This window comes from Macaca thibetana, chromosome 5, assembly GCF_024542745.1.
Source record: "Macaca thibetana thibetana isolate TM-01 chromosome 5, ASM2454274v1, whole genome shotgun sequence".
NCBI classification, from domain to species: Eukaryota; Metazoa; Chordata; class Mammalia; order Primates; family Cercopithecidae; genus Macaca; species Macaca thibetana.
Genome location: NC_065582.1, coordinates 48,628,221 through 48,646,611, shown reverse-complemented (window position 1 = coordinate 48,646,611; position 18,391 = coordinate 48,628,221). Strand labels below are relative to the sequence as shown.

The 18,391-nt window shown below is 40.5% G+C and overlaps 1 protein-coding gene across 3 annotated transcripts in view; it reads right to left on the bottom strand.

Annotated features, from left to right (window-relative positions):
• RNF150 (ring finger protein 150) overlaps positions 1–18,391 on the bottom strand; it is a 280,009-nt gene that overhangs the window by 51,989 nt on the left and 209,629 nt on the right. For all 3 annotated transcript variants that reach the window (XM_050790237.1, XM_050790240.1, XM_050790238.1), the window contains exon 5: positions 6,143–6,239. In XM_050790237.1, coding sequence (XP_050646194.1) covers positions 6,143–6,239 — 97 coding nt within the window. The remainder of the gene's footprint in view (positions 1–6,142; positions 6,240–18,391) is intronic.

Sequence of the window (18,391 nt, the reverse complement as noted above, 5' to 3'; positions counted from 1 at the left end):
AGGATCTGTTCTCAGTACATACCATCCACTTAGAGATTAAATGGCTATAGCCTAAAGATTTTGTCTCCATGAAAAAATTAAGTTCTTTATTGTTTACGTCTTGAGTCACTTTATTTAAAAACATTCTACATATAGCTTCTATAAGATTAACATAAAAAGATCTTCCAAAATTTCCTTTCTAAAGGTTCATTTTAGACTGAAAAGATTCCTTTTTAATTTTTAGGTTAAAAATTAAAGTTTTAATTCAAGATAAGCAAAATCTCTACATTTAAATAATCACTTAGGGGGAGTATGTGAAATTTACAATGAAGGCACTTCCTTCCATATAGTATTATTTACTCCACACCTAGAATGTAGCTGGTAGCCTGATCATTATCCCTTAAAACTCATGTGTTGTTTACAAATATACTAATGAGATGAGAGTGGGAGGGAGGATAGAATCTGAATCATTATGGTTTGTTCATTAAAGATTCATACATACCCTCAAACACACACAAAGCACAGGGTAAGGCTACATTTAAGAAAAACATAAGCCTAAAGCCAGCTATAGAAAAATATTCCTATGTCCTTAATATGGTATTGATCATACATTTGTCAAATCCTCTAAATTAAATTCTTAGAATCATAAGACTAGGGTGAGACCCCCTTGTTCAATGGCCCATTGGTTACAGGACACTTTCCTCTTCAATATCATTGACAGCTTCCCTTGAAGAACATAGCAATGGGAGCTCTCCGCTTTGCAAGGCACTCTGTGTTGGCCAGAGCATTGTTGGACTCTCTTATTATTGGGCAAAATCTTACGCTTTGCAAGTTTTACTCTTTTGTCTCAGTTCTGCTGGTTTGAAGTAAAAATGAATATATTTCTATCTCTTCCACAAACAGCTTTTCAAACGACTTTCAGTTGTTCTGTCTCTACACAAACTCAAAATTATGTTTAAAAGGTGGTGGTGGAGGAATATTGTCTTAAGCAGTATTAAGAATAGCTGTTGATTTCTTTTGCTCTGGTCTGAACTTCGGCTTTGTCTTGAAGGATAATAATTACATGGTTTTACACTCCCAAAGTAGGCAGAACATGATGGTCAGGATTAGGGGAGGAGAACCCTGGTTGACAATGATTGAATTAACATCATAATGACTGTTGTTTTTCAAGTTCACCAGAACAGAAAACCTACAACTCCTAGGGAACACAAAGCTAGAAATGCAAAGTGCTGGGCTCTTGTCCTGGTGTTCCGCTCTTAGCTGTGTAATGCCAGTCTCCTGAGCTCCACACCTGTGTCCTAACAGTCAGCTGGAGAGCTCTACCATTCCAAAAACCCATCAAATTCAGCTCATTCATTTCTTTCCTGTATTCTTTCTTCTTTTTGCCCTCTCTAGCTATATTGGAAGGGAGCCAATTCACTGAAACTCAATTTGTCAAAAGTTGATTCATAGAATAACCAATTCACTGAATTTACTAAATTTACTGATTGACATCGGACATGAGCAAGTGGGTTTATGAACATTCTCTCGCCATTACCAGTTTCCCTATCTACTTACATCTCTTCTCCAGTTTATTTCAGTCTGCACTCTCTCATCAGAGCATTCTTTAAAAACCAAACCAAACCAAACCAAACCAAACCAAACCAAACCAAAAACACCATGGGCTGGGCACGGTGGCTCATGCCTGTAATCCCAGCACTTTGGGAGGCTGAGGTGGGCAGATCACGAGGTCAGGAGATGGAGACCATCCTGACCAACATGGTGAAACCCTGTCTCTGCTAAAATATAAAAAATTAGCCGGGTGTGGTGGCGCGCACCTGTGGTCCCAGCTACTCAGGAGGCTGAGGCAGGGGAATCGCTTGAACCTGCGAGGTGGAGGTTGCAGTGAGCCGAGATCGCCCCACTGCACTCCAGCCTGGTGACAGAGCGAGACTCTGTCTCAAAAAAACAAAACAAAACAAACAAACAAAAAACAAAACCACCACAGGTGTGTTTCTTCTCTTCTCCCAAGGAAGGAATTACATGCTCCCTGGCAGGACAGAGGCAGATGCTCTAGAGTCTGGCCCCAGCCTACTTTTCTGGCCTTACCTTCACCCTTTGGAGACATGGAGCACACCATACATTCCCTCCTCTCAACACTGTAGCTTATATTGTCCCTGTGATCAGGATGACATTTGATCCAATCACCCTCTTTTTCCTATCCCAAGGTCTCAAGTTGGGTCCTGGTGAATTCCTAATCACCCTTTAATTCTCAGGTCCACTGTCCCCTTTTCTAAGGCATGTTGCCTCCCAGGAAGGCATCTTTGATCCTGGAAGCACTTTATAAGGTACTTCTCCCATGCTGTATGGCTATTAGTTAATGTGCTGATCTCACTCTGCTAGTCCCCAGACATTGTAAAGTGAAGCAACCACACTCTACTGACTTTGGACTCCAAGCCCCTACATAGTGCCACTGACAATGACTAGGTCCTGCTCAGTAAATGTTGACTTGGAAATTTGATCTGAATCTCAGATTTCTGCCCTGGAAACTTGGGCATGTTAATATCTGCCCTAAATCAATTAAGGGAGGATTTGAGAAAATACTTGAAAAACTGTAAAATTCTATTCAAAGATATGCTATACACAGGTGTTTATTAAACAAAACCAACTATGGGGGGGTGGTTTTCAGGAGGAAAAGATTTCACAGAGAGGGTACTGTGCAGGTTGTTTTTTGGCCATAAATACTTAAATGCAATCATATGCAGTAATAATGGACATATTTTTCAAAATGTTGATCTAGCTGTTGGTATGGTATTGTTCTTTGTATATTTTCTTAATTTTGGTGCAGTTTTTTTTTTTTTTGTTCTTCATTTTGTGGGATACTAGGAATCGTGCTATCTTTAACAGAGTGGGTAGAGGGCAAAAGAGCTAAGTAGCACAGTGAAACTGTCAATAGTAGCAAGCACAAATAATTTGGCTTAGATATAATATTTAATAGACCAACTTTACAGAACCTCACAGATTATATCCACTCTACATGGTTCATCAAATGGAATAATACTTTAAAAAGAAACCAAATCTACATACCTTTAAGAGAAGTCACAATCATAAAATTTAAAACAAGATGTCAAATGCTATCTGCAAGTGAAAACTGCACAGGTATTTAAATTCAAGTTAGCATGGGAAACCCCTCTAATAAAGCAACTGCTAAATAGAATCTTGTGAATACACCAGTTATACAGGATTTTGCATTCAATAAAAATCATCAGCCTATTCCTACCAGGATAATAGTGATAGAAGGTGGTTGCTGGCATATGAAAGTCCCAGGTTATATGGTACCTTAGAGGAGGATTCGCTGAAACTGTATTCTGTCATTCTACCAAGACAGACCTAGACCTGACTGGATAGAATGGAGGGAGAAGCACCGTAATGTAGATCAAAATGCTTCTGATAATAAAGGACTCCCCACTCTTTGCATTCAGTATTATATTTCCCTTGGCAAAATATAATAGAAAATGATACCTATTGTTATAGGAATTGCGTGATCAGTGAACTGTGCTCTCATTTTCATTGTAGATAAATCACTTACAAAATAACATCCTCAGTTTCTGACTTTGAATTTATTTGTCTTATACCATGGGTAGATACAAGGACACTCTGTTAAAACAACAAAAACAAAAACAAAAACCAAAAATAATATGCCACCTGTATTTGAATATGCTAGATCAGGATTACAACCAAGTTGTTTGTGAGTTGACACTATTCAAAGGAGAATCAGGATGAAATTCATAAATACGATTGTGTAACTGGCAGCCTTCAAGGCTCTGAAGGGCTGTAACTCCATAGACATTTATTGAGCACTTAGCATATGTAAGGAATGCAGAGATGAAGCATCAACAGACATCAGTTATCAGAGAGTGACAAGCTCTTTTCAATTTTCTTTGAAGAAGAAGAAATGGAACACATGGAACATAGGAAAATTATAGACAGTTTGTTTAAGCTGCATAAAAAGGGTTTCAGTTTGATATAGGAAGTCTTTTCTAATTGAGAAGACTGTGAACTTGTCCAGTGAAATGGAAGTCATCTTGTTGATATAAATAAGACATAGTGCTACCCAATGGTAGAAGGATGAAGGGGAACAAAATCCAAAATTCCTCCTAGATCCTGACTTTGTCATTCCCTAGGAGAAAAACAGAAAAAGGTTGGGAGGCACAGAAGGTATCCATGGATGCCTTTGTGCTTTGTGAGAAGTAGCACAAAAGTGCCTTATTCTTCAGGGAGGATGTTCTGTTTTGTGGGGGCAGGCTTGGATGTGTATAATTGTTCAGCTGGACTTTAAAATCTTTACCAAATCCAAAAGATGCTATTGATGTTTATTTTTCTGACAGTTCATTGTGCTAAGTAAAATCCTATCCAAACTTGGTAGGCATCAAACCATGGCCAGAATGCCCAAATGCAAAAAGTTAAAATGTTATTAATCTTGGAAATAAGAGAAAAGGCCATCCAATAATTCTTCTAAAATAATTAACAGCGATATTTGCAACTTATTTACAAGTAGCTTCTGCAGAAGTTATACCACCACTGAAAAAGTCTGGAGTCAAATACTCTTCAGTACAAAATTGAACGATAGATGCTTGTTAGGTTCCATTGTCCTTACCAGAGAGCAGTGGGATTGGCACTTAAGATTTCTAAAAATACCCTGAACAATAGGAACACATCAAAGGAGGCAACTGTCTCTGTTTCATTGTGAGAACTGTGAGGATTCTAAAGATATTGGAGACCATAGACACACATACACACATTTCCCCCTCCCTTGAAAGACTCAGTTACAGACAGAAATGTGAAGAGTACAAAAACTGAGCTCAGCTTTCTAAGTCACCAGTATCTGGCAGAGCTGTTGGGTTTTTACTGATGTTTCGTATTCCCTGTAATTGATTTTCATCATGAATGCATTATGCATTTATAACTGGTCTGAAAATTTAATGCATTATCTTTAAAATCTAGCTTAAAGGTACAGTCATACAAGTTGATTTGTGTTCAGAGTATCAACCATGGAAGTCATACAGCAGGCATGGAGGCAGCTGGCACAGGGTAGAAAGTTCAGCCAATGCATGTCCTCATAATGCTTCAGGTGTCCCTCTCCAGCAGAGCTACTCTGATATTCCTAAGATAATGAGTCCTTTGGCATTAAAGTAAACCTTTGATATGGGATCTGATCCTTCTTCAGTGACATCTTGAGACTATTAACATTCTCTTTATTCTCTGCCATTAGCAGTGAGGAGTGACGATAGGCAGGTGGCAGCAAAGTGGAGGGGCTGAGGGGGAGCTGGTATCGGCATTTCGTTTGTCTGACTTCTACACAGCACCGTATGGTTTCTCGCATCTCTCAGTGTAGTCCTTGGATTTGGTGGCCTGCCTTGCTTCCTGCCCTCATCGCTGAGAGGGGAGAACATATAGCAGCTGGTGTCTCACCACCCACCAGTTTGCAGGCTTCACCTGATACAGTCCTGGGAGAGTCTCCCTGGAGCATCCAGCCAGCTGGCTGATTCTCTTTGTACAGGGGAGAGACTAAACTTTAGAAAACGTTTAGTCTCTGGGGGAGCTAACTGGGGGAACCCGTTAAATTAAGAACTAAATACTCGCATTAAGTAGCTCTGGCTCTGGTTTCCTGTTCACTCAAAGTCTCCACAGAGATCTGAGTTGAGCTGAGGCTCTGAGCCTGACTCAGCCTCTGTCCTCCCCTCGCATTGCTGGGAGGTGCTCGCTCCCTCTGAAACCCAGGTGATTGTGGGGCAAAGCATGGCTTACGGATCTCCCTGATGGCCGAACAGGGGTGATGATGATGCAAGAGGTGCTCAGTGTGAAACTGGTCCGGGGTGTGTCTGCTCCCATCCCACCTGCCCTCCGTGCTGCAGCCCAGAAGAGAAGCCAGTGAGCTGCACAAGTGATACCTTGACTCACAGACAAATACAATGGACATGGTGAAAGGTTGGGATGTCCTCAGAGAAAAAGTGAGGGGAGAAATGCTTTCAGACATAGGAGTTCTCCTGGAGCCTTGTAAGATGATGTGACTGCTATGTGTGACTGAGGGGACACAGAACATCCAAGTATAGTGTTTTCTCCCTGCTTTGGGGGCAACGCAGAAAGACAGACATTATGATGCTGTAGGCTGTGCTGTGCTTACCGGGATCCCTAGGGCTTTAAGAATGTTCATCTTGCACATGGGACAGGTGCGATGATCTAGAAGCCAGGGGTCAACACAGGACTTGTGGAAAAGATGCCTGCAATGAGAACCATACATCTTAGAGCGGCGATAACTGCAGAGACTACCTAGTCCACCATGGCCCAGGGACTCGTCCAAGGCCACGCAATTGCTCAGTGGCAGAGTCAAGACTCAAACATCCATCCCTAACTTGTGGACCAAAGTGTTTCCTGTTATACCCTGTGTTGATATAGTCAAAGTCTGTCTGGATCCCAAGACTGTCCTATATAATTTGCAATGGAGGCTTCCAAGTTTCAGAAAATGTACAGAATGCAGAAACAGAGATTTTTCTCTTTCTCAATAGGAAGAAGCTCTAATGAAAAAAATGCAAGTGGGGAAACTTGTACACACCTTGTAGGATGACTTGACTGATGCTACTTTAAAAAAATGTGCAGAATTTCTTTTCCCACAGTCAGTAGACAACTGCAACGTAAAGGCTGATTTCCATTAATATTTGGGATCTAACACAAAAGGGCAAAAGAGCTCCTGGAAGCATTCAGTAACACCAATGCCATTTTAAGTTGTTTTGGCTTCTGACTGTCAAATCAAAAGCCAGAGTAAAAGGCTCTGGGGTTTCACGTGGGTAGCCGTCATATCTGCGCAGTTCATTCACTCAACTACATGGTCATTCCCATGTGCCAGTCGTTACTAGCTTTTGTCTTTGTGGCAGAAGGGGGCATTTGGTGGCTATAGGAGGGCTTCCTAACTGAACTTTCTCTGAACTTGGCTTGAAAGGGTCTACTCAGAGATGTCAGGAACTCCTTGAGTCAGAAGCTTTGCTTCTAACTCCCAAGACTCCAGACCACAGGCAGAAGTAGTCAGAATTTCCTGCCTGGGGTAAGCAGAGAAAGAACTATCTGTTTTAAGCATGAGGACTTCCTTAGGACATTCCATGCATGCCTGACTCCCTTTCTGTACCCCCTGCCTGTCACCCCTCTGCCATGGAGCACTGTTCTTGAATATTTCTGCTCTGTTCTCTCACTTGCACCTCCTTTTGTTCTAACAGTTCTGAAAACCTCATTTGCTTTGTGTTGGGCTCAAATGCTTAAAAAGTACCTCCAAATTAGAAAAGAGTTCAGGGAAGTTCTACCTTTTAAACTGAAATTAGAAGAACTCAAATGCCAAAGATGAGATTGGCTGCATACAGGATATGATCAGACTGGGGATTAGAAGAAAGGACTGTAGCAACAAGGATGTGTTATTATGTTTCCAGATTATTGTTTAAGATGCCCTGCAGATTTACCATGATATGGTTTGGGTCTGTGTCCCTGCCCAAATACCATGTCGAATTGTAATCTCCAATGTTGGAGGTGGGGCCTGGTGGGAGGTGATTGGATCATGGGGGCAGATTTCCCCCTTGGTGCTGTTCTTGTGATCGTGATTTCTCAAGAGATCTGGTTGTTTAAAAGTGTGTGGCACCTCCCCACCCCGCTTCCTTCTGCTCCAGCCTTGTGAAGTGCTGGCTCCCTCTTTGCCTTCCGCCATGATTGAGGCCTCCCCAGAAGCCCAGCAGATGCCAGCATCATGCTTCCTATAGACTATGGAAACATGAGCCACTTAAACCATTTTTTTTTTTTTTTTTTTTTTAGAGTTTTGCTCTGCTGGTCAGGCTGGAGTGCAGTGGTGTGATCTCAGCTCACTTCAACCTCTACCTCCCAGGTTCAAGTGATTCTTGTACCTCAGCCTCCCAAGCAGCCGGGATTACAGGTGCCTGCCACCACGCCTAGCTAGTTTTTGTATTTTCAGTAGAGATGGGGTTTTGCCATGTTGGCCAGGCTGATCCTGAACTCCTGACCTCAAGTGATCTGCCCACTTCAGCCTCTCAAAGTGCTGGAATTACAGGCATGAGCCACTGCGACTGGCCTAACTCTATTTTCTTTATAAATTACCCAGTCTCAGGTATTTCTTTAGAGCAGTGTGAGAACAGACTAATACATACTACTTGGAAGCAGTATATTTCATTCACTCATCCATTCCCTCCTTTATCTGTGCATTCATGCAACAAGTAGTATACACTAAGAACTGTGCTTAACACAGAGAATCAGCACAATGGTGATTTGGCTCCTTCCCTCAGGAAGCACAGCAGGAGAGGCAGACGTTAATAAAATAATATAGAATAAAGTACTTAGTGACAACAGTGTTAAGTATTACATTAGACGAAAAGGGAGTCTGGCGAGGAGGGGCTTATAACTGGGAGATTCATCCTAGTTGGGGTGTTCAGGGAAGGGCTCGCTAACAAAATGACAAAGCTGAAACTGAAGGGCTACGTGGGTCATGGTTTACATAGAGGGGAAGGGGAGATGGAAGAAGGGTGAATGGCTCATTCAAGAGCCCAGGGAGGGCGGGGGAGCAAGGAGAAGCGGGTGTCTGGCATCCAAGCTGCATAAAGCCATTCCTTTCCTCGCACTTCCAAAAAGCAATTTTGACCACCCTATGTTCAGGATCTATGCTCTGTATCTTTATTTCTATTCCTACATATTTCCTGCTGGTTCTAATTCTCTGGAGACTCCTGACCAATATATCCTCCAATTAGAGTGGAGGATTTGCTCTCTATGAGAGCAAAATCCTTGTTTGCTTGATTCACTGTTGCATCTCCGGCATCCCCAGTTCCTGGCACACGGTTGATGCTCAAGTTCCTAATCTGAACTTGCTCACCAACTGGTGTTGCTCCTGGGAAAAAGTCAAACACTCTGGTCCTTTGATCATTCCCTGGAGGCAGGGCTCTGCTGTTTTCTGTACCTGGGCTGAGTCAGAATGACAGCAGGGCCATTCATTAGCCATTTTAGCACTCAAATAAGATGATTAACATCCCCAAGTCTCAGTGGCCTGTCTGTAGGATGGAGAAGTATCTACTACAGTGGAAAAGCCTTCCCCAGAGTCTCTGATCCACAGACACTGGTCGTTGTTCTCAAACACCCTCAGTTATTTCTATACACTGGTCATTCTTACACCTCCCCTGGACGCTTAGTTTTTATGTGTCAATTTGGTGAGGCTGTAGTACAGTCATTCAATTGACACAAGTCAAGATGTTGCTATGAAGACATTTTGTAGATGTGGTTAATATCTACAGTCAGTTGACCTTAAATAAAGGGGATTATCCTCAATAATCTGGATGGGCCTCATGCAATCATCTGAACTATCTTAAGAGCACAGCTGAGGTTTTGGCTGGGCGCAGTGGCTCATGCCTGTAATCCTAGCACTTTGGGAGGCCAAGGCAGGCAAATCACTCGGGTTCAGGAGTTTGAGACCAGCCTGGCCAATATGGTGAAACCCTGTTTCTACCAAAAATGCAAAAACTAGCTGGGCATGGTGGTGTGTGCCTGTAATTACAGCTACTTGGGATGCTGACGTGGGAGAATTGCTCGAACCTGGGAGGCGGAGGTTGCAGTGAGCCAAGATCACGCCACTGCACTCCTGCCTGGGTGACAGGGCAAGACTCCGCCTCAAAACCAACCCACCAACCAAACAACCCACCAACTAACCAACTCTGAGGTTCCTCTGAGAAGAAATTGTGCTCAAGACTATAATCAGCTCCTGCCAAGAGTTTCTGGCTTATAGGCCTGTCCTGCAGACTTCAGGCTTGCCAGATCTTTCAATCAGATAAGCCAATTCCTTGAAATCTCAACCTGTATCTATATCTCCATTTCCATATATCTCCTGCTGGTTCTGTTTCTCTGGAGAATCCTGACCAACATATCCCTCCAATTAGGACATAAGCTGTAGGAGAATAAAATTCTGGTTTGCTCAATTCGCTGTTGTATCTCTGGGACCTAGAATAGTTCCCAACACACAGCTGATGCTCAAGAAACATTTGCTGCATGAACAGATATTTATTTACCCAAGGACATAGCACTCCTCCCTGCCTCCACATGGTCAAGTCTCATTCATGCATTCTTCCTGAATCTCTGTTATCCTGGCGACTTTTCTTCTCTCAGCACAGCTCCCTCCTGCATTGGCTCATCATCTTTTTCTCTGTATCACTTCAATGGCATCGAAACTGCTCTCCACGATGCCAGTCTCTTCTTGTTCTCTTCATCCTACTCATTGTTGCCAGATTTATCTTCCTAAAATATAGCACTGGTTACGTCACCCCCTTGTTCCATTCTATTCTGTGCTGAGAGCTGGGTACAAAGATGAATAAGACAAGGCCCTGCCCTTTAAGGCAGCACCACAGTCATTTAGCGATTCACTGTTAACGACAATGGAAAGGCCATAGAAAGGCTGCACTCCTGGATCTGCTGGTTTTCTTTTCTTTCTTTTTTTTTTTTCTTTTGTCTGTTCTAGGCAGGCTACCTTAGCTATCTAAGATTCAGCTCCTCATCAGTGAAATTTTGTCTTCCAGGTATGGGCTTCATGAATGAATGAGTCCCTGTGTGTACGTGTTTGGAGTGTGGGGGGAGAGAGAAGTGGAGGGCAGGAGAGAGAATAAACAATACCCATAAAGCTTACAATGTAAGTCCTGGTACTCCTTAACTGCAAACTACCACAAATCTTATTAATAGCACTGTCATTTCATCTTATTTTTAAGCTATTATGTGATTACTATGATTTCTACTCTTTTGTGTAACCTTCCTAACATGGAAAGCAAATAACTACAAATTTTTAAAAAATCAGAGGGAGAACTAAGGGCAAAAAAGAAAAGCTGCTGAAATGCCACATAGGGCAGTCAGGCTTATTATTAATTCACATACATTTCTTTTTGGTACCATATTGATCATCAAATATGAAAACTTGATCCTTATAACTGGGATTGGAAAACAGTATTTTTCCTCCTAAGTGGAAAGAAAAGTAAAAGTCAACAGACTAAATAAATAAACAAAAGGATAGGGAAAGGATCTGGAGTTTAGCGAAATGCACCAGTTAGTAAACATCTTCAAGGCAAAGTCCATCGCATCTTTTTTGCAGGATTCGCAGGATAGCAGTGAACCTTCCCATGGTTTAACAAGTGCTGAGTGAGAAAGGACATGTGGAAGACGAGATAATCCATCTCTTAACAATCCCGACAAATTGGAAATACAACAAAGAGTTGGCCAAAACTGTTTTCTTTCCTCATTCACCGAAGGGAAGCAAACATTTTAAAAAGAGTTCTTTAAACACCCGACAAAAGAGGATGCAGACAACTGCATAATGATGCAGAGATGATGATGAATAATAAGTTTTCACACTTTTTGGTAGTAATGACAAACCAAGCTAAACTAATTTCCACATGTATTGATCCTTGTTTTCTGCTGTTCTTTCACCTATGTGTGTGATTCCCTCCCCAATGTTTTCTGCTGTTCTTTCACCTATGTGTGTGATTCCCTCCCCAATGTTTTCTGCTGTTCTTTCACCTATGTGTGTGATTCCCTCCCCAATGTTTTCTGCTGTTCTTTCACCTATGTGTGTGATTCCCTCCCCAATTTAATGACTTTTTTTTTTTCCCAGCAGGAGAGAGAAAAGTCTGTCCTGTCTTTTCCATCTTGTCCACTTTCGTAGGCGCCGTTGGACCCTCACACCCTGCAAGTGAGATTAGGACCCTGTGGTTTTCCTTTGGCAACAATGCAAAAGCTGTCTCATTCTCCTTAGTGAAGTGGTTGATAAAAAATGCGAAACACTCAGGTACCTGAGAATCCCATACTCCAGGCAACATGAATTATTTTAAAAAGGTACCTAGTACTTCTCTGCATACCTGAAATGTTTCTGCAGAAGCTCTGAATCTTATTTGCAAAGCTGTCAGTAAAGAGTGAATTTTGAATTAATGAACACTGACATTAATGCCAGTAATTAATGGATGCTGACAGTATCTACCGGTTATTGTATCCCTACTATGTACCAGGCATGTTACATACATAATTAAATCACAAAAGCCCTATGAAGTAGAAATTATTATTTCCGTCTTATGGAAGAGAAGCCTGAAGCTCATTAAAGTAAATTAGCCAAAGAGCTAGTCCGCTGCAGAGCTAGGATTCAAACTCCAACTGACAGTCAGTATTTTTACCCACTCTATACTCCTCACCCCATCCTCCAGCTGTCACAGGTAAGGGGGGTAGTTGGAGGTATTCAAACCTTTATTCTTTCCCAGTGTATTTCTTTGCTCCAGCTTAGCCTCTCTGAGCCTTAGTTTCTTCACTGATAAAATGAGGATAACAAGAGCACCTATCTGAGGCACCCAATACTGTCATCCAGTACATCAGCTCTCCATCTCTCCAGCACATGGGGAGATGACAAGCTCTCTTGGTGGTGGTTATGGCCATGCGACTCATTCTGGCAGATAAATTATAAAGAGAAATGACAGATTTCACTTCAGGTCATGGCATTTAATTGCTGACCTATCAATTAACAATGTTTGAGATAGTAACTGCTTTGTCAGCCTGACTGCCATGAGTAGATACCCTCTGCTGACACACAGTGGACACAAAGCATGAGTGAGAAATCCTTGCTGTGTTAAGCCACTGAGAGTTGGGTTTGTTGTTGTTACTGCATCAAAGCTTAGCCTATCCTGACTAGTAAAAACCTTATGGGGCTGTTGTAAGGGTTAAATGGTTGTTTGTAAAGTGCTTCGTTAGTAAGTGTTCAGGGGATAATAGTAATATTAACTATTTTAAATGATGTTGGTATAACATGCACAGTGACAGGTCATAAATACAAATAAAACTGCTACTGAATTCAGCGAAAGGAGAAGTTTGTGAAGAAATTAAAAGGCTATGGGATACGGTAAGGCCTTTTGTACAGCCTAAAGTGTGGGAAGAACTTTGAAGCATTTACAGTGGAGGAAAGAAATTCAAAAAGAAGGGATTTACATGAATCAACATATAGAAGAAGCACAAGTTGAGTTTCCCTCGTCTGAAAATCCAAACTCTGAAATGCTCTAAAATCTGGAAAATTTTGAGTGCCAAAATGGTGCTCAAAGGAAATGCTCACTGCAGCATTCTGGATTTTGGATTTCCAGATGAGGGGTGATTACTGGTAAGTATAATGCAAATATTCCACAATTTGAGATGTGAAACACTTCTGGTCCCAGGCGTTTTAGGTTAAAGGATACTCAACTTGTATCATGACATGTATGGGTTGAAATGTAGGCTATGTTAAGTGGATGAACAGAAAATGAAGTTGGAAAATATGATTCTAAATCAACATTCTGAAATAATCTAGATGGACTGCACAGGAAAGAGGTATGAATGGTGAAGAAAATAATCATGGACCTGAGTCATACTTTCCCTGTTCCTTGTGATGGCGAACTTTGCATCATTAAGCTATTTCCTTCTGTACTTTTCCATCTGTCTATGATTCCTATACAGGAAGTCCTTCTAATGGGGATGATCTAGTCACCACTTGCTATGTGGTGTTGATTAAGTCAAGTAAGCAGACACCAGTCTCGTCCTACCATATACTCAATCTCACTCACCTAGTGCCACACTGTGGGGATAATTCTGCTAACGGGCTTGATCTGAAATGGTTGGACCAATTATTTAAAAACATTTTTATTTATTTATTTTTAAAATTTGTTTATTTATTTATTTGGCGATGGAGTCTCACTGTATTACCCAGGCTAGACAGTGCAGTGGTGTGATCTTGGCTCACTGCCACCTCTGCCTCCCAGGTTCAAGTGTTTCTCCTGCATTAGCCTCCCAAGTAGCTAGGACTATAGGCACACACCACCATGCCTGGATAATTTTTGTATTTTTGTAGAGACAGGGTTTTGCCATGTTGGCCAGTCTGGTCTGGAACTCCTGATCTCAGGTGACCCACCACCTTGGCTTCCCAAAGTGCTGGAATTACAGGCGTGAGCTACTGTGTCCAGCCTAAAAACATCATTTTTTAAAAAAGAAAACAAACAAACGGAAAAAAGAGTTGAACATAGAACCAGTAGTAACCATATTCTGGCTGTAGTTAAAAACATAATAACTTTGTTTTGGCAAGCAAATATAGCAGTTCCATCTGATAGAGCAAAAAAGAAAAAAAATGCAATAAAGTAAATTGTTGCTCACTGCATAAGCACTGTCCTTCTGTGAAAAGGCTGTTTTCTTTCCAGGCTCACAGTAACAAGTTTGGAAAGTAATATCCAGAGAACATACAGAGGAAGTAACATTCTTAAAACTTGGCTAAATTTGATTTAGTTTCCTTGAGGTGCTTAGACATTTTGCTTAGAGTGAGAGGGGGTTTCTGAAGCAGATTTTTAGTCAAAACTATAACCCTGGAGGTATGAAAGTACAGCAGGGCATCCTCCCTGAGCAGGGATAAGTGTGGCTATGGTGGCAACTCCATAGCCAATGATACAGCGCTGGCCCAGAAGTCAGAAAATCTGGCTTTACTTTGGGTCCTGGAACCAACTTCTTTGAATTAAGGTTTTCTTTCAGGAAAATAAAGGGGCAATAATTGATACCTGTCCTATCTATATTATAGGCTGGTCTGAGCTAAAGTTAGACATTATATGCAAAAGTGCTTTGTGAAGAGTAGAGTGCTTTTCAAAGTTAAAGTGTTATAATAACCATTTATCCACACAGCTCTTCATTGTGTTAGATTTATAGCATGAAAGAAAAAACCAACAACCTAAAAAAAAAAAAAAACCTATATCAGATCCTCTTGCTACTAATGTCAATTTCTTTTTAAATTACAATGGAAGAAATGTTTACTTTGGGAATGCAAGCTGGGAGAATTGCAGGACCCTCATTTTATAGTGTGTCTCGCTCCTTGGGTTTCTGGCAGAGGGAGGCTCTGTGCTTAGAACTTGACTCTGGTCTAATTATATCGTTTGGCTGGGGCAGCAAAGCTAGTTGGCATTCATCCTGTGTGTCTACTTGATTAATATAACTGGGGATCAGGACATTTGAAGTCAGAATGCCATATTTAACGAGGTTATTACAGTGCAAGACTTCTGTCCTAAGGCAGCATTTGCTGTGTTGAAAAACAACATCATTTACAGCACTGCCATCTCTTTCATGTTCCCTTCCTTTATTCCCTTAATTAAGTGATATCTTTTACACATGTAATGTTGTACACATAAAAATCTGAAGTAATCAAAGAAAAATGATAAGAAAACACTTAGCAATCTTCAAATTTAGAAATACTGTGTAATTTCTACTAATGAGTAAAGTGAACTATTGTTTTTTAAATTCTAAAACATAGCTTCTTTGGTACTTAAGTTTTTTTCCATTACTTTAAATGAAGGTATAATGTACCATAAAATGCATAAACCTTAAGTGAGCTTGATGATTTCTTAAGTGTGTGTATGTTCACATACATACTACCCAGATGAAGATATATGCCATCCTATCACCTCAGAAAGTCCTCCTGTGCCCCTTACCAGTCAGCACCCACTCTCTGCCATGTAACCATCATTTTAACGTCTGTCACCATATATTAATTTTTCCTGTTATTGAATTTCAAATGGAATCATAAAGTATGTATTCTTTTTTGTCTAGCTTTTTAAATTCAAAATAATGGTTTTCAGATGCATCTGTGCCTTGGTGTACATCAATAGCTTGGTTTTTTTATTGCTTAGTAGTATTCCATTGTATGGGTGTACCCCAATTTGTTTGCAGATTGTTCCATTGTTAGACATCTGTACTGTTTTCATTTTTTTGGCTATTATGACTAAATGTGCTATGGCCACTCTTGTATCAGTCTTTCTGTTAATATATGCATTCATTTCTCTCGGGTATATATCCAAGAACAGAATTGCTAGGTCACAAGGTAGGGTGTATTTAACTTTAGTGGAAACTGCCAAACAAATTTCCAAAGTTGTTGTGCCATTTTAAACTCCTCCTACACTGCCTAACTTTTAATTTGGCCAAGTATATAAAAATATGTTCTTGGAAAAATGGGTTTAAAAAATAGCTTTCATAAACTATTTGAGTGAGATGCCATACACCAGCATAAATTTTCATATAAATTTGAAAAGAGTAGTTAATTAATCAGTTATCTTATTTCTTGATAGGGAAGGATTAAAACCAAGGAGGAAGAGATAAAAACACAAATTCATTAATTTTATAGCATAACTTTTAAATTGTTAATCAAAAAGTATCATAAAAAAGAAACATACTTAATAAAAAAAGATTCACCAAAAACACTAAAACAAAATGTTAAAAAACAGTATCATATTTTATCAATTCTAGGCTGTATCATTCTCCATTCCCATTTTAACCTATCTAAAAGTAGGAAACATCTTCCAATCAATGACAATTTATATTAAATATGATATGATGTAAAAAGAACTTATGTCAGTCAATAGTCATATATCAAAGAAATCAAAGACATGAGAATTAAAATTACCGTTATATTTGGCTGTCAGATGAGAAAGATGCTTTAAACATTTACTACTCCATGGTTCTGAGAGACTGCTAGCATAAACACCCTCACATACTGCTAGTGAGGTGTCAATCATTACCACCTTTCTTTTTTTTTTTTTTTTTTTTTTTTTTTTTTTTTTTTTTTTTGAGACGGAGTCTCGCTCTGCCGCCCAGGCTGGAGTGCAGTGGCCGGATCTCAGCTCACTGCAAGCTCCGCCTCCCGGGTTCACGCCATTCTCCTGCCTCAGCCTCCCGAGTAGTTGGGACTATAGGCGCCCGCCACCGCGCCCGGCTAGTTTTTTGTATTTTTTAGTAGAGACGGGGTTTCACCGTGTTAGCCAGGATGGTCTCGATCTCCTGACCTCGTGATCCGCCCGTCTCGGCCTCCGAAAGTGCTGGGATTACAGGCTTGAGATTACCACCTTTCACGAAAGCAATTGGATAAAATTTTTCAAGACCCTTTAAAACTCCTTTCAATCTAGTTAAGTTCACTTTTAGGAATGTATCTGAAGGAATAAATACAGAATATATAAACAACTAACCTCATGATTTTATAATGATGAAAAACTGGAAGCAATTTAAATGCTGAACAATGTTGGAGGGTAGTTAAATAAACACTAAAAATGAACTATTATGCAACTACTAAAAATTTTTAAATTATTTATTTATTTATTTATTTTTGAGACAGAGTATTGCTTTGTTGTCCAGACTGGAGTGCAATGGTGCGATCTTGGCTCACTGCAACCTCCACCTCCCAGGTTCAAGTGATTCTCTTGCCTCAGCTTCCCGAGTAGTTGGGATTACAGGCACCTGGCACAATGCCCATCTAATTTTTGTATTTTTAGTAGAGACAGGGTTTCATTATGTTGGCCAGGCCTGTCTTGAACTCCTGACCTTAAGTGATCCGCCTGCCTTGGCCTCCCAAAGTGCTGGGATTACAGGTGTGAGCCACTGCACCCAGCCAAAAAATTTAAAATAATTTCTAAAGTTTTTTAAAAATGCTTTTTATTGTTGAATGAGAAAGTAGAAGAAAAACAATATTAATTGCTTGACTCTACAATGTTTAAAAACATAAAAATATTAATATATGGGCCGGGCGTGGTGGCTCAAGCCTGTAATCCCAGCACTTTGGGAGGCCGAGACAGGCGGATCATGAGGTCAGGAGATCGAGACCATCCTGGCTAAGACGGTGAAACCCCGTCTCTACTAAAAAATCAAAAAACTAGCCGGGTGAGGTGGCAGGCGCCTGTAGTCCCAGCTACTCGAGAGGCTGAGGCAGGAGAATGGCATAAACCCGGGAGGCGGAGCTTGCAGTGAGCTGAGATCGGGTCACTGTACTCCAGCCTGGGTGACAGAGTGAGACTCTGTCTGAAAAAAAAAAAAATTAAAATATGTGTATTATAAAAATTAACTATGCCAATATTAATAATGATTATTTCTGGGTGGTCAGATTATTTTTGTTTACTTCTTTGTACTTTTCTCTGTTTTTGACATTTTGCACAATTAACAGTGAAACCTTGAAAGTTATTTTTAAAAAACACATTTATAAACAGCTATAAATAGATTGACCAATTCATAACATGGGCATAAAAGAGTAAGTCAAATCCTATGGAAATCAGCTAATATCCATTGCTCTGTTTTAAAACAAAGGAACTTAGAAAAAATCTGTTCCTAATCAAGCCTATGTAACAGGCACGGCGGGGTAAAATCAGGACAGGCCATTTCTGCCTGGCTAGAAAGTGCACTTTTGTTTTTGACTTCACGAGTTATAGGACTCATAATCGGAATCCTCATCACAGTACAGCATTCTGTAAACTTTTTTTTTTTTTACTCATAAAGAGCTTGGAATTTTCTGTCTATACATTCAATTCATTTGACTCATCTTAAAGTCAGACTGATCCCT